Genomic DNA, 16,569 nt, shown 5'->3' with positions numbered 1-16,569 from the left:
CACACACATTCAAAGTACTATTCGAACTCCTCACACACACATTCAAAGTACTATTCGAACTCCTCACACACACATTCAAAGTACTATTCGAACTCCTCACACACATTCAAAGTACTATTCGAACTCCTCACACACACATTCAAAGTACTATTCGAACTCCTCACACACACATTCAAAGTACTATTCGAACTCCTCACACACACATTCAAAGTACTATTCGTACTCCTCACACACACATTCAAAGTACTATTCGAACTCCTCACACACATTCAAAGTACTATTCGAACTCCTCACACACACATTCAAAGTACTATTCGAACTCCTCACACACACATTCAAAGTACTATTCGAACTCCTCACACACACATTCAAAGTACTATTCGAACTCCTCACACACACATTCAAAGTACTATTCGAACTCCTCACACACACATTCAAAGTACTATTCGAACTCCTCACACACATTCAAAGTACTATTCGAACTCCTCACACACACATTCAAAGTACTATTCGAACTCCTCACACACACATTCAAAGTACTATTCGAACTCCTCACACACACATTCAAAGTACTATTCGAACTCCTCACACACACATTCAAAGTACTATTCGAACTCCTCACACACACATTCAAAGTACTATTCGAACTCCTCACACACACATTCAAAGTACTATTCGTACTCCTCACACACACATTCAAAGTACTATTCGAACTCCTCACACACACATTCAAAGTACTATTCGAACTCCTCACACACTCATTCAAAGTACTAATCAAACTCCTCACACACACATTCAAAGTACTATTCGAACTCCTCTGACACACATTCAAAGTACTATTCAAACTCCTCTCACACACATTCAAAGCACTACACAAGTTAGGCCCCACTTACCTGAGCAGTCACATCTCCTTTCACCAACCACCCAGACACCTGTGCTTCGCAGGACTCCTACTCACACACATCGCATGCATACACAGAACCAGATCAAGAGGAAGGACGTTCACATACTTCGTTCCGAAAGCGTGGAATCAGCTCCCACTCCACATCAGAGCCATCTCAAGTGAGTGCATGACAGATGTATACCTCAACGCAAGCTGGATGTTTCCTAAAAGTGGCCTACTGAGCGATGCCACCCTCTTCGGGTGCCCTGGTCATCTCGGCATGCCGATACATAGATCCGCATATAAAAATGAATAAGCAAGGAGATGATGAAAATTAACGCTCCCTGCTTTCTTTTTCTTGGACTGATTTTTACATATAAATACAGACAGAAAATCATGTATTTTCTAGTCTGTATTTATTTTTTAATGTGGATGAAAACAGGAATCGGGTTGCTTTTCGAGTGATTCTACATAGCCTCTGCCATGACTGCCAGGCGAATAGCTGTGTGGAATGATAGGTAAAGATGTTAAAAAAGAAAAGAATTTTAGTAAAGAGCCTTAAACAGCAGTAGATATGCACAAGGCTGATACTGAAGTTTGCATATTGTCATAGAAGTGCATCGATTTTTCTTCAGTGGGTGTTCATATCCCCGAAACCTGGCAGGCATATTTATCGGTTACATAAATGTGGAAATATATCAGTTTCATAAAACCCAAAATAAATGAGGACAAACTCAAATAAAATGTGAAAAAAAATCTGAATAAATACAGATGGAAATGTCAAAAAAATAACTACCATAAAACCAGGAGCTCTCATTGTAATCAAGAGAAAGCATAAAACTATCATAAGAACAATACACGTGGAGTGAGATCATGACACCTCTATGACACTTGAGACATACAAGAAATTCATCCTTAAACTTTATTAAACATCAAGAACATGTATAAAATATTTGCACATCTTTGGGATCTGCTTCTCGATTCCCTGGGAATAGCAGCAAAGGATCCGTGGAGCGGGGACAGAGGTTGACGTGAAGCGGAGACCCTCAGAGCCAGAACCTCCCTGGTCCGGTGCTGGTGAAGAGAGGGGTCCATGTGACGTTCCACCTCATTCCGCTCACCCAGTCCACTGCCAGAGCCACAGCCCAGCTGCGGCACCTGGAGGTCTCAGGAGCAGGAAGTGGCTGGTCTGTTTGGCAAGCATCACATCTGTGGAGGAAAAGGAGGAGAGCACTTGAGACACTGTTTTAATCGCAAGGAGTGGGTGCGATTCATGCAGGAAGGAAATGTACAAATAAGGCTGTGAATGGTCAGTCTTAGTATAGCCCACTAGAATCAATATAATGGTACATACGATAATAATAATAATAATAATAAAGTGATTTGTAGAGTGCATGGCTACACCTCATCGGTGTGGCCCCGTACTGGACCAGGGAGCTCGGAAAAAGATCAATAAGGCAAATAAGGTGATGAAAAGACCTAGCTTAATATGGATCGAGTGAGGAAACAGCCATCTTATCTGTTTCCTTCTGAAATCAGTTTCTGTGGGAGAGGCTCTCCGGGCATACGGCAGAGAATTCCACATTTTGGCAGCCAGGTAGGTGAAAGTTCTTGCACCCATTCTAGCTTTCCTGATCTTGGGAATTTTCGAAAAGTTTAGCCTCAGAGGATCTAAGATTCCTTTCTCCTCTTCCTATGTTTTATGTTGGCTGTATATAGAGGCTCTGGGCGCCGTGCCACTGCTAATGAGTGCCACAGCACGAATGCTCCCTGTGTAAAGATGACTGTATGAATTAGGATAACCATAATGCCTAGATCTGTGTAGCATGCTATAATAGCGAGTTACCCTCCATTTCCGGGTTACTACTGTGAAACGACCCGTTCTCATAGGCCAGATGGGCGGGTTGAGGATTACCTTCTATAATCCTATCTAACCCCAGAAACCTGATAGGAACTCCGAGTTTGATATGTTTATGCTCAGGACCTCGATATACACCTTTTAGTAAGGACCATCTATAGACCCCATGTTTGGAAATGCCTCTTCTGAAAACACGGTCGTTTCTTGACTAAGCTTTAATGTAGGTTTCGCTAGTATGTGTATTGGCCGTCCGGTTTTGGAACAGCAGGGCTAGCTGGGTCCGACTGGCTGGAGAGAGAGAGAGAGAGAGAGAGAGAGAGAGATCGGCATTCAGAGCATGGGAAGGGGTGACTCTGATCTGAGCAAAGCCGTGCCTGGAAAGGTGAATGATGACTCCACCTCCAATGGGGCGTCTGATAGCAGGCCCCCTCATTCTTAAAGGGCAGGATGTCGCCTCGTAAACCAAGTGCTCCCCAACCCCATCAAACTGGTTCTGACTGGACTGAGTGATTTGTTAATTTAGAGAACAAATACTTTTTAGGTATAAAACGCTGCTCTGGAACCTTATTCAAGTGTGTTCCTTCTGGATGTCAAGACACAACTCTGTCCGAGTGAACAGAGGAAAGGACTTTGAAACTTTTACCAAGCTTGCCAAAGAAACTACCCGAGGGCCTGAATCGAGAGCGCCTCCTGCTGAAATCTCAGGGACATTAGACTTCACCCCGTCAGCCGTCGGAATTACTGTGCGAGGAATTCTGCTTGCAGGTGAGGCCTCCGTCGAGTAATCCAGAGCCTCTGGTTCTACTGTCAGTAATGCTGAATTTGAACCTTTGCAACTTCACTGAATGTGTGTGGGCCGCTGCAGCTAAGAGCTGCCGCCGCTGAGAGCCGCCGGAATTTGGTCCTTCGAAACTGTCCCTGAATCTGTGTGGGCTGCTGCATCTAAGAGAGCTGCCGCCGCTGAGAGCCCACCTGAATTTGAACCATCTGAACCGTCGCTAAATCTGTGTGGGCTGCTGCAGCTAAGAGAGCTGCCGCCGCTGAGTGCCAGCCCCTTTGCTAACTTAGTATCCCCCTTCGTCCTGTGGGCCGCTGCAGCTAAGAGCAAGCTGCTGCTGCCGCTGAGCACCCGCACTGTTGCCAACTTGTTATTACTTGATCTGTCCTGTGGGCTGCCACGGCTAAGAAGGAGCTGCTACCACCTTGTGCCCGCACCCTTGCTAACTTTGCCTCATTGTGATCTGTCCTGTGGGCCGCCGCAGATGAGAGAGAGCTGCTGCCGCGGAGTGCCAGCAGCTAGTTAGGATTGTCGCTATCATCTTATGGGCCGCTGCAGCTAAGAGAGAGCTGCTGTAAAGCCCACCATGGAGGTGCAAGACGAGAGTCATCGCCACCACCAGCCCGGGCCACCGCAGCCACATGCTGCTGCCTCTGAGAGCCCGCCTGTCCCCGAGTGCCCGAACCATTGTGGGTGCACGTGGCCGGCCCCGGCAGCCAAGACTTGTGGTCGCGGGGAGTCTGACTGTCACCGTCTCCACTTCTTCGAGAAGCTGCGTGCTGTATCCCCTTTCCCCAGCTGGTACCTGGTGCGCAACGGGTCGCGTAGGCCCCGGCCTTGAGCTCAGTCATCGTCACGTTCTGGGGAATACGTCATTGTCTTTTTGAGTCCCCATTGGTTTACGTGCATCGTAGCTTGTTAAAACGCTTTGAGAGCCTTGAGTTAAACTTTAGATAAAGATATTATTTTTCTATACCTACTTGAGTTGTGTCCTTTTGTGGTGTTGTTACTGCCTTGTTGTGCATGGTCATAAATGCTTCACACACTGCCTCTGAGACAGGCCTAACTGCTCATGCTACGTTACCACAGGGTTGAGCAGGGAGTATCAAAGGGGGTAGCCCACTTGCCCTGACATAGGAAGAAGGGTCCCTATTTGGACATTGGCGCCAGCCATTGCCAACTAGAGACCCCCATTTCTAACAGGCACCCAGGTGTAATACATTCCCATAGTCCAGTTGGGAACGTGATGAGTGCTTGAAACCATGTTTTTCCGCAAAGTAGTGGGGATTAGGTCAATAATTTTTCTCAGCGTCTTTAGAGTGCCAAAGCACTTCCTAGCCGTTTTTCTGATTTGAACGTTGAAAGAGTTTTGAATCGAATATAACTCCTAGGTTCTAAACTTTTTGTTTCAGGACCAGAGGTTTACCCAAGACTGCCGGCCACCAAGCCGATGTCCATATTGAGAGGGTTTTTCCTACAAGCAGAAGCTCGGTTTTCTTGGCATTACGTTTTAAGCAACTGTCAGTCATCCATGAGGTCACATCCGATACACAGGATTTCAAGAGTTTGGCCGAGATACAATTTGGTACAGACAGATTTACTATAAGTTGGGTCTCATTGGCATACAACACCACTTGAACATTATATATTTTAATGATGTCTGCCAGTGGTCTCATATAGATATTAAACAATGTGGGGCTCAGAAAAGAGGCCTATGGGACTCCTTCATTAGAGCAAAACAGGTCAGAGACGCAGGACTTTAAAGTTACTTGAAAGGAACTATCATGGAGAAAGAATCTAAACCATTTGAGCGCTTTGCTACTTATCCCGCAGTCCCGGAGCCTTTGAATTAGTATGTCATGAGACACCGTGTCAAAAGCTGCACTTAGGTCCAGAAATATAAGAGCGGACGTTTTGCCCTTGTTCGACTTCCTCTGATAGGAGGAACGCTGACTCCGTGGAGTACGGTGCCCTGAAACAAGATTACATAGGGCGCAAACACTCTTTGGATTCCAGGAAACTGGTTAGACAGTTGTTTACATGTTTCTCCAGTATTTTAGCCCTGAAAGGAAGAACAAAGATGGGTCTAAGATTTTCCAAGATAAAAGGCTCCAAGGAGAGATTTTTCCTAATAGGAATTACCCTGGCATGCTTCCAAGGCCTAGGCACAGATCCTTAAGTGATATATATCCTAATAAGTTCTCGTAAATGGGGACAATCTCAGTCATCCCAAGCTGTAAAACTCTGGGTGGGGCTAAACCCAGGGAGAACCAGATTGAATAGATAGGAAGATGGAGCTCAATTCTGTAATGGAGGGGATAGCGACTTCGGTCACGTCACCTGGTTGTTTGCTAATCCATGCGTTATTGCCTTTAATTGCAGACTCAGAGAAAGTTTCATGGATTTTGGTCACTTTGTCAGAAAAAACGTCGCTATACTATTAGAAAATTTTGAAGTAGGTGTGACATTAGCTGACATTCGTTAAGAAGATGTTAGTGACTTTTGTAAGGAAAATTATAACTTGGTTGGGTTCCTAGCAGAGTCTATTTACTGAGCATAATATTCTTAGTGTGCTGCTCTGATAAGCTTATGGTATAACTTCAAGGCATCCTTCGGACGGGCGCGACTGGAGGTACTATAATCCTTTCCTCCATACACAATCATGGTGTTTACATTGTATTTTAGAAGTGGCAAGATGCTCGTTATAGCAAAGTGCAGAAGGAGTGGACCTGACATTGTGTCTTGAAGATAAAGCTGCCATATTATCCATAGCCTTAGTCAACCATGCCTCATACTTTATTGTTGCGTTAAACACATTACCTTCCAGTTCGATTTTAGTATCTGACAAGACAGACATAAATTTATCCTGAGTGACTCTAGCCCATTTCCTCAAAAAGACAGGAGGAGTCGCGGAGAACCACCTGAGCGGGAGAGAGTAAGGAACCAGAAAGTGGTCTGTCCAAGGTAAGTTAATAAGATCCTTGACCTCAATAGTAGGGCCATTAGAAAAAATTTGGCCTTTTTCGTGAGTAGGACCCCCAAGTAATTCAGATAGGGTGTTAAGGTCTCTAATTAGAGATAGAGCTATCTGTCAGTCCTCGGACTCTAGATGAAGGTTTAGGTCACCGAGTATGATCAGTTTATTGTGCCGCAGGGCTAGATGTGTAGAACATTCCATCAGGTTAGAGATGAAATTATTCGCAGGTCAGGGAGGGCGATTAATCAGAAGGCCTACTAAGGACTAATTATTAGATTGTTTATCGAAAATTGTTCTGTTTCACCATCGGCAAGATCGATTATATTTAGAATGCAACTCCAGAAAAGTTTAAAAATTATAGGAATGCCTCTGCCCCTTTGCCTAGGGCGGTCGCATCTCACAATCCCATAGCCAGGTGGCAAAGCATCGAGAATACCCAGCACAGAGTTTTCACCGAGCCAAGTTTTAGATAAAAAGGGTGCGTCTGGGGCTTGTTCATTGAGTATACTAAACATTTCTAGTTTGTGTTTGGGGAGAGATCGACAATTCAGCCTTATGCCTTCAAAGGACATGGTATGATTGTTGGTACTTACACGCTGTCTAATATCGTTTGTCCTACTGGGAGCGATCGAGAAGGTGCAGCGGCTGCATTGTATCCGGTCATCACCTACCTGGCACTAACATAGGCCTTTAGCATGGGGGGGGACAGGTCCTTGAGATTGTTTGAAGAGAATTGTCTTCGCTGGCTGTTGAAATGGGCAGGGGTACAGGTCCCTGGCCCCGGCCAGCAGTGGATGGGCGCAGACCGGCTTGCCTTTGGCACACCAACGGCGCATCCCTGCATCGGCCATGTTAAAGTAAGCCTCGTCAGAAGATGTAAACGTAAATGTAATGTGTTTGTATTTATATAGCGCACTTCTACCCAGAGGTCTCGTAGCGCTGTATTCATACCGCTGTGCAACCCATCCTGGCTTTCCAGTGAAATGTCCACTCCTGGGCACCCCCAAGGTGAAGCCAGGCATCCAAGCGCTGCAGGGGCCGTTGTGGAGATTAAGCAAGCTATTGCTCAGAGTCACAGAGTGGGACCCATGATTAGACTAGGCACCGAGGCGAGAACGATCAGGTCCGGGGAAATTGAGTCCAAGAGCCGCCGAGGTGGGAATCGAACCCTGGTCCCGGGCCAGACCTCTGCATCAGGGTCTGCCGCTCTAACCATTGAGCCACACTTCTCCACAGAAGAGGCATTCAAGGATCCGGCCAAACGGGAAGAAGAGGGGCGGGGCAAGACCGCTGAGGGCGGTCTCCTCCCAATCCCTCAAAGACGTCAGGAGAGCAAGTCCCCAGAAATCAGAGATCACCACAAGTTGAGTCTCAGAGTTAAAGGGGTTGGAAGATGGGGAGCCAGGCAACTACCTGAACAGTAAATGCGACAAGTAAAAAAGACCAAACAACAAAACACAGTAGCCAGGCACCTCCCACACCAAAAGATGTTACAAGGAAACAAAATGCTAATCTGCAGCACCACACACACCATGTGCGGCTGGACAGAGCTGCCTGGCTCACTCTCCACTCCTTTACATCCACAGCACCTCATGCACCATGGCCGGGGGAGAAGAGACCCAAGATGGAAGCCATGATCGAACAGTGAGTGGGATACTCATGCATACAGGTCTTTGGGGGAGAAGGGTACCACAATGGAGGCCATGATCGAACAGTGAGTGGAATACTCATGCATACAGGTCTACGGAGGAGAAGGGACCCAAGATGGAAGCCATGATCTCACAGTGAGTGGGATACTCATGCATACAGGTCTGTGGGGGAGAAGGGACCCAAGATGGAAGCCATGATCTCACAGCGAGTGGGATACTCATGCATACAGGTCTATGGGAGAAGTGTGGCTCAATGGTTAGAGCGGCAGACCCTGATGCAGAGGTCTAACCCGGGACCAGGGTTCAATTCCCCGCCTCGGCGGGTCTTGAGCTCAAAAATTCCACGGACCTGATAATTCTCGCCTCGGTGCCTATTCCAATCATGGAGTCCCACTCTGCAACTCTGGGCAATAGCTTGCTTAATCTCCACATCGGCCCCCACAATGCTAAGGATGCCTGGCCTCCACCTTGGGGGTGCCCAGGAGTGGACACCTCACAGGGAAAGCCAGGATGGGTTCCACAGCGGTATTCGTACAAGCGCCTTGAGACCCTTGCGGCTGAGTAGTGCACTATACAAGTATCAATTCAATTTACATTTATGGGAGAGAAGGGACCCAAGATGGAAGCCATGATCTCACAGTGAGTGGGATACTCATGCATAAAGGTCTGTGGGGGAGAAGGGACCCAAGATGGAAGCCATGATCCAACAGCAAGTGGGATACTCATCCATACAGGACTCAAGGAGAGAAGAGACCCAAGATGGAAGCCATGATCTCACAGTGAGTGGGATACTCATGCACCATGGCTGGGGGAGAAGAGACCCAAGATGGAAGCCATGATCTCACAGTGAGTGGGATACTCATGCATAAAGGTCTGTGGGGGAGAAGGGACCCAAGATGGAAGCTATGATCGAACAGCGAGTGGGATACTCATGCATACAGGTCTATGGGAGAGAAGGGACCCAAGATGGAAGCCATGATCTCACAGTGAGTGGGATACTCATGCATACAGGACTCAAGGAGAGAAGGGACCCACGATGGAAGCCATGATCTCACAGTGAGTGGGATACTCATGCATACAGGTCTACGGAGGAGAAGAGACCCAAGATGGAAGCCATGGTCTCACAGTGGGTGGGATACTCATGCATACAGGTCTACGAAGGAGAAGGGACCCAAGATGGAAGCCATGATCTCACAGTGAGGGGGATACTCATGCATACAGGTCTCTGGAGGAGAAGAGACCCAAGATGGAAGCCATGGTCTCACAGTGGGTGGGATACTCATGCATACAGGTCTACGGAGGAGAAGGGACCCAAGATGGAAGCCATGATCTCACAGTGAGTGGGATACTCATGCACCATGGCTGGGGGCGAAGAGAGCCAAGATGGAAGCCATGATCTCACAGTGAGTGGGATACTCATGCATACAGGTCTGTGGGGGAGAGGAGACCTAAGACGGAAGCCGTGATCTCACAGTGAGTGGGATACTCATGCATACAGGTCTGTGGGGGAGAAGGGACCCACAATGGAAGCCATGATCTCAGTGAGTGGGATACTCATGCATACAGGTCTGTGGGGGAGAAGGGACCCACAATGGAAGCCATGATCTCACAGTGAGTGGGATACTCATGCATACAGGTCTGGGGGGGAGAAGGGACCCAAGATGGAAGCCATGATCGAACAGCGAGTGGGATACTCATGCATACAGGTCTATGGGAGAGAAGGGACCCAAGATGGAAGCCATGATCTCACAGTGAATGGGATACTCATGCACCATGGCCGGAAGAGAAGGGACCCACGATGGAAGTCATGATCTCACATTGAGTGGGATACTCATGCATACAGGTCTACGGAGGAGAAGGGACCCACGATGGAAGCCATGATCTCACAGTGAGTGGGATACTCATGCGCACAGGTCTACGGAGGAGAAGGGACCCACGATGGAAGCCATGATCTCACAGTGAGTGGGATACTCATGCATACAGGTCTGTGGGGGAGAAGGGTCCCACGATGGAAGCCATGATTGAACAGTGAGTGGGCTACTCATGCATACAGGTCTGTGGGGGAGAAGGGACCCTTGATGGAAGCCATGATCTCACACGAAGTGGGATACTCATGCATACAGGTCTCCAGGGGAGAAGGGACCCAAGATGGAAGCCATGATCGAACAGTGGGTGGGATACTCATGCATACAGGTCTGTGGGGGAGAAGGGACCCACGATGGAAGCCATGATCTCCCAGTGAGTGGGATACTCATGCCTACAGGTCTGTGGGGGAGAAGGGACCCACGATGGAAGCCATGATCGAACAGTGAGTGGGATACTCATGCATACAGGTCTGTGGGGGAGATGAGACCTAAGATGGAAGCCATGATCTCACAGTGAGTGGGATACTCATGCGTACAGGTCTCAAGGAGAGAAGAGACCCAAGATGGAAGCCATTATCGAACAGTGAGTGGGATACTCATGCATACAGGTCTACGGAGGAGAAGGGACCCACGATGGAAGCCATGATCGAACAGTGAGTGGGATACTCATGCATACAGGTCTCAAGGAGGGAAGGGACCCAAGATGGAAGTCATGATCTCACAGTCAGTGCGATACTAATGCACCATGGCCGGGGGAGAAGGGACCCAAGATGGAAGTCATGATCTCTCAGTGAGTGGGATACTCATGCACCATGGCCGGGGGAGAAGGGACCCAAGATGGAAGCCATGATCGAACAGTGAGTGGGATACTCATGCATACAGGTCTCAAGGAGAGAAGAGACCCAAGATGGAAGCCATGATCGAACAGTGAGTGGGATACTCATGCATACAGGTCTACGGAGGAGAAGGGACCCACGATGGAAGTCATGATCTCTCAGTGAGTGGGATACTCATGCACCATGGCCGGGTGAGAAGGGACCCAAGATGGAAGCCATGATCTCACAGTGAGTGGGATACTTATGCATACAGGTCTCAAGGAGAGAAGAGACCCAAGATGGAAGCCATGATCTCACAGTGAGTGGGATACTCATGCATACAGGTCTCAAGGAGAGAAGAGACCCAAGATGGAAGCCATGATCGAACAGTGAGTGGGATACTCATGCATACAGGTCTACGGAGGAGAAGGGACCCACGATGGAAGTCATGATCTCTCAGTGAGTGGGATACTCATGCACCATGGCCGGGGGAGAAGGGACCCAAGATGGAAGTCATGATCTCTCAGTGAGTGGGATACTCATGCACCATGGCCGGGGGAGAAGGGACCCAAGATGGAAGCCATGATCTCACAGTGAGTGGGATACTCATGCATACAGGTCTCAAGGAGAGAAGAGACCCAAGATGGAAGCCATGATCGAACAGTGAGTGCGATACTCATGCATACAGGTCTACAGAGGAGAAGGGACCCACGATGGAAGCCATGATCGAACAGTGAGTGGGATACTCATGCATACAGGTCTCAAGGAGAGAAGAGACCCAAGATGGAAGCCATGATCGAACAGTGAGTGCGATACTCATGCATACAGGTCTACGGAGGAGAAGGGACCCAAGATGGAAGTCATGATCTCTCAGTGAGTGGGATACTAATGCACCATGGCCGGGGGAGAAGGGACCCAAGATGGAAGTCATGATCTCTCAGTGAGTGGGATACTCATGCACCATGGCCGGGGGAGAAGGGACCCAAGATGGAAGCCATGATCGAACAGTGAGTGCGATACTCATGCATACAGGTCTCAAGGAGAGAAGAGACCCAAGATGGAAGCCATGATCGAACAGTGAGTGCGATACTCATGCCTACAGGTCTCAAGGAGAGAAGAGACCCAAGATGGAAGCCATGATCGAACAGTGAGTGGGATACTCATGCATACAGGTCTACGGAGGAGAAGGGACCCACGATGGAAGCCATGATCTCACAGTGAGTGGGATACTCATGCATACAGGTCTACGGAGGAGAAGGGACCCACGATGGAAGCCATGATCGAACAGTGAGTGGTGTACTCATGCATACAGGTCTCTAGGGGTGAAAGGGACTTCATATGGAAGAGACACTATGCACATCTAAAGGGGTTCAATCTTACCTGGAAGTGTCTTTGGCAGTCTGTCTGTCTCTCTGGGCTCAGGGTTTGGTGGACTTAAGCTGACCCTTCGTAGACGAGTCCGAAGGAGAATAGGTGAACTAGAAACAGACAAAAAGAGAAGCATTAGGGTTAAACTATTGCAGCGTAAAAGTGCCTCTAAATATGAGTGAAAGAGCATCAGTCAATATACAGAGACCGAGGCGTGGCATTAGTGTGGGTGACAGACAGACGTACACCCCCACCTCCAACCCCTCGCCCCCTTGTGTTTTAGTAGGCCAGTGCCCATGTATATTCACATGTTGTGTGATCTCTCTATGGTTGTGTGGCAGTGGGCCTGGTGCTCTTTGTGTGTAGTGTCAATATGTTTTGATTTGCTTGTGTGATCTAGGTGATTGTGTGAGTGGCTATTTTGTGTGTGTGTATGCAGTCACTATCACACAAGACAAACTAGTTGACTTTTTCAATGGATGTCGGGTTGTTCAGGTTCCCAATCCTGGCATCCATGAGCTCAGTAACCTCTCTATAGCTCACTCTATCAACATCTCTCCAGTCCTTGTGGATGCCCCACTGTGCCGAGAGGCAGTGAAGCAAACCCTGAAGGCAGCTCCTTGGCACTGTATTCTGTGCTTGTGTTGTGAACCAGTTTTAGGATACCAGCCCATGTGCCGGGCAGACCAGCGTTGTGACGTGCAGTGTGATGGAGACTGGCACAACCATGAACACAACACCCTAAACTTGTTCCATCAAAAACCGCCATCTTTACCCGATATCGGTGCAAGCAGCATGTAATGGAGTCAGCCTCCACGACAAGCTGGTTATCCTACACCAAGTGAACCTTCCTTAGTTGTGAAATGAGACGCACAGGCCGATGTGTGTGAATTGATGGAAATCCAAAACTGAGAAACCACATTAGAGGAAACCGAATCAAGGAAAAACAATTTTAAGGAGTTCAAATAAATCCTAAATTAAACATTTAAAAGGGATGATTTTATGGAAAAATTCAAAAGTGTATTAAACTGAGCTGGAGTTTAGGACTATTGTTGGGTGCTTGGTTCAGGGATAGGTACTCTCCAGGGGTGATCAGGGGGCTTTAGGGTCAGGAATGGGTGGAGTTGAGGCATAGAAAAGGATTTTGGTTTTTAGAGTTCAGGGATGGGTGTATAGGGTTAGTGAGGGGCTTTTAGGGTTCACGGATGGGTTTAGTTTAGGGGTGTGAGGGTTTTTAGGGTTCAGAGATGGGTGGAGTGTAGGGGTGTTGAGCGGTGTTAGGGTTCATGGTTGGGCATAGTTTAGGGCTGTTGAGGGTTTTAAGGTTCACTGATGGTTAGGAGTTTGGTGTGTTGAAGAGTTCTTAGGGTACAGGATTTGTTGGAGTATTGGATGGTTAGGGTTTTTAGGATCCATGGATGGGAGGAGTTTAGTTGTGGAAAGGTGTTTGTAGAGTTCAGGGATTAGTAGAGTGGCAGTGGTGAGGGGTTTGAGTCTGTGATGGGAGGTGTTTAAGGGCAGTGAGGGTTTTTAAGGTTCAGGGATGGTGGCGTTTGTGTGGTGAGGGGCATTAAGGGATCAGGGATGTGTGGAGTTCATGGGTTGTGAATGGTTTTACAGGTAATGGAAGGGTGGACTGTAGGTGGAGAAAGGGTTTAAGTGTCAGGAATGGGTGGAGTGGAGGCATAGAAAAGGGTTTTGGTTTTTAGAGTTCAGGATGGGTGTTCAGGGGTAGTTAGGGGGTTTTAGGGTTCAGGATCGAGTGTAGTTCAGAGTTCAGGGATGGTGTAGTTTAGGTGTAATGTGGGGGTTTTCAGTTTCTAGAATGGTTGGAGGATAAGTTTAGAAACAGCTTTAAGAGTTGAGTGATGGATGTAGTTTAGGTAGGGTGGGAAGTGTTTAGTGGCAGTGGTTGGTGGTGTTTAGGGGTTGTGAGGGGTCAGAGGTGGTAAAGGGTCAGTGAATTAAAAGCATCACAAGAAATTGTTTGACAACGTAAAATACATGAAGCTAAACCAATGTCCCCTGAAGTAAAGCACTGAAAGAACAGTCCCTGAAAGTAATATCTGCAACCAGTGGATTTACCTCTTAAAAGAAAAAGAAGCCATGCAAAACCAATTTCGAACACAAAGGCTTCTATGCATTGGTTTTTATGAAATGGTCAATGCCATTTATATTTCTCATATTTTTATTAAAAATGTTTTACATGAATATCTTGCTGTTTCTGTTAGAGGGTTAGCAGAGTTGTTTCAGGCACACTTTATACTTTGATATGTGAAAATGTCTATTAAACAGTTTAGGTGAAATGGTTTCTCAATAATAGTATTCCATGAAATTGTTTTTCTGTGAAATCTACAGCCGCAGAGGGAGTTATTTGTGCTTTCTTTGGTGCTGACCAGGGGTGCTCCGGAGATCTGCCATTGGCGGCAGGAGTTAAGGACACGCGGGGCCAGCCCGGTGACCTCAGAATCTGGGATCGTTATATAGTTCATTGCAAAGGGATTCTGTGTGCTGTGCTTTTGCAGCAAATGTTGTTCCTTGGCAATGACTGATATAACCAATACTCGATGCACTGTGGCTCTTCAGGAGCAGAAGAGGGAGTGGAGAGCGCGCTGCAGGTTGCGCATTAACTACTTGCGGGTGCGCATCCATGTATGACATGTCGTGTGTGGTCGCCTCGCTTTCACAAGCAATGCTACTTTTTTCACCTTGTGGAACACCCACACGCGATGCATCTTTTGATTTGCATCTCAACACATAGTTTAGTTAAACTAACTGGTGTGTGTTTTTTAAGTCATATCAATCTTTATTTAATCTCTTTTTGTAACAGATCATAAAAGCATCATTTCATCAAATACATTTTACTATAAAAAAGACAGTAAAAACATTTAAAACATTTTAAGATTATTACAGTCAATAGCGTGTTTAGGGGATCCTTTGAACCCCAGAGTCTAAAGCAAACTTTTGCTGCAAAAACAAACCCCAACAGAATCCTAGACAATTCTACTTGGCTTCACCGGGCACAAAGTGGATCTAATCCTTGAAGGATCTGAAGTGCACAGTCCAACTATGGATAGAGTGCTATATCCTTTCATACTCAGTACTGGGACAGAGTATGGAACACGTCTCTCCAGTGAGGCCCCCAAAGTGGGGCCCCCAAGGTTCCTTTGCTGACCACATTTGCTTTATGGGGGGTGTCTGGACAGAGCAAGAGTTGTCTGGGGGAGGACAAATATTACCTGTGGGATCTGCTGGATCTCCCTCATGGCGATGCGGATGGAGGGGTACAGTCGAGGGATGGCTCTTCCGCTGTCGCGACCTCCCCCGTCTGTACCCTGCTGGACGCTGTCCTTCAGTTTTCGGGCCTTGATCCGCTTCAAGGAAGGCGAGATGTCTTGGCCACCCCCCTGCTCTGGTGGGGTGAAGAGCTCCGCCATTTTGTTGTGCACGCGGTCCTGAGAGCGGTCGGCGGGGGGCTCTGCGTTCTCCGCCTCTCCCTCCAACGAACGAGCTTTGATCAGGAACTTCAGCTCTTCGTACTCCGGCTCCCAGTCACTCTTCTAGGAAAGAGACAGAAGGAGAGCAAAGTATGAGAACTTCTGGCTAAGATGCTTCCTGGGAGATGGGAGACAGAACAGTCAGAACAAGCTCAACAAGTCAGTGTCTCCTGTGGTCTCACTTGAGCCCGGAGAAGGTGGTGGGCAGCATTTGACCTTTTACAACCAGTGTGGTCCATGTTAGGAGCTGGAAGGACTAGATCAGGATTCATTACATCTACATACTCGAGGCATTCAAGTTACAACCTCCTGGTTTATGACAAAAAGATGGTTCCCTGAATCCACTCAGGACTGGGAGGCTACATCTTGGACAGTGAAATATGGCTGCTCTGTAAGTGGCAATAGATTCCCTTAATAGGCTGGAGGGTATGACCGAGGCTTGAAAGGTTCCCGGCAGTTATAGTTACACCTTAGTTAAAGTAAACTTTATTTCAATAATGTCTCAGGCATCAAACACTGAATCAGCACAAAGCATATCAGAATGTATTTCATGTTTTTACATCCTTGAAGGTTGTGTGTGAAATAGTCAAGAGAAGAGGGAAAGGTGTAGGTGGGCTCAAAAAAGGTTTTTATAATTTCAGCTCCCACGTGGCGATCAGAGGAACGCTACAGGTGAAACCAACAGGAACGGAAAAAAGAGAAGGAGTTGGGAGGGGAGGGGAGCAGAGGAACAGAAAGAAAGGGAAGAAAGAAAAGAGGAAGGGAGGGGAGAGGAAGGCCAGGCAAAAGGGAAGAAGGAAGGGAAAGGAAGAAGGGAAGTAAGGGTTGAAAGAAGTGAAGAGGGAATTGATGGGATGTAGAAAGAGAAGGGAAGAAAGA

The 16,569-nt window shown here is 47.5% G+C and overlaps 1 protein-coding gene across 2 annotated transcripts in view; it reads right to left on the bottom strand.

The window, feature by feature from the left end:
• Positions 1 to 1,791: 1,791 nt before the first annotated feature.
• LOC144817669 (myosin-IIIb-like) overlaps positions 1,792 to 16,569 on the bottom strand; it is a 446,642-nt gene continuing 431,864 nt past the window's right edge. For both annotated transcript variants that reach the window (XM_078674399.1, XM_078674400.1), the window contains 3 exons: positions 15,433 to 15,753; positions 12,206 to 12,303; positions 1,792 to 2,092 (listed from right to left, as the gene is read on the bottom strand). In XM_078674399.1, coding sequence (XP_078530525.1) covers positions 12,244 to 12,303; positions 15,433 to 15,753 — 381 coding nt within the window. In that variant the 3' untranslated portion in view covers positions 1,792 to 2,092; positions 12,206 to 12,243. The remainder of the gene's footprint in view (positions 2,093 to 12,205; positions 12,304 to 15,432; positions 15,754 to 16,569) is intronic.

The sequence above is a fragment of the Lissotriton helveticus genome, chromosome 2_1 (genome assembly GCF_964261635.1).
Source record: "Lissotriton helveticus chromosome 2_1, aLisHel1.1, whole genome shotgun sequence".
NCBI lineage: Eukaryota > Metazoa > Chordata > Amphibia > Caudata > Salamandridae > Lissotriton > Lissotriton helveticus.
The sequence above is the reverse complement of the archived record's forward strand: the minus strand, read 5'-3'. Positions and strand labels throughout refer to the sequence as shown.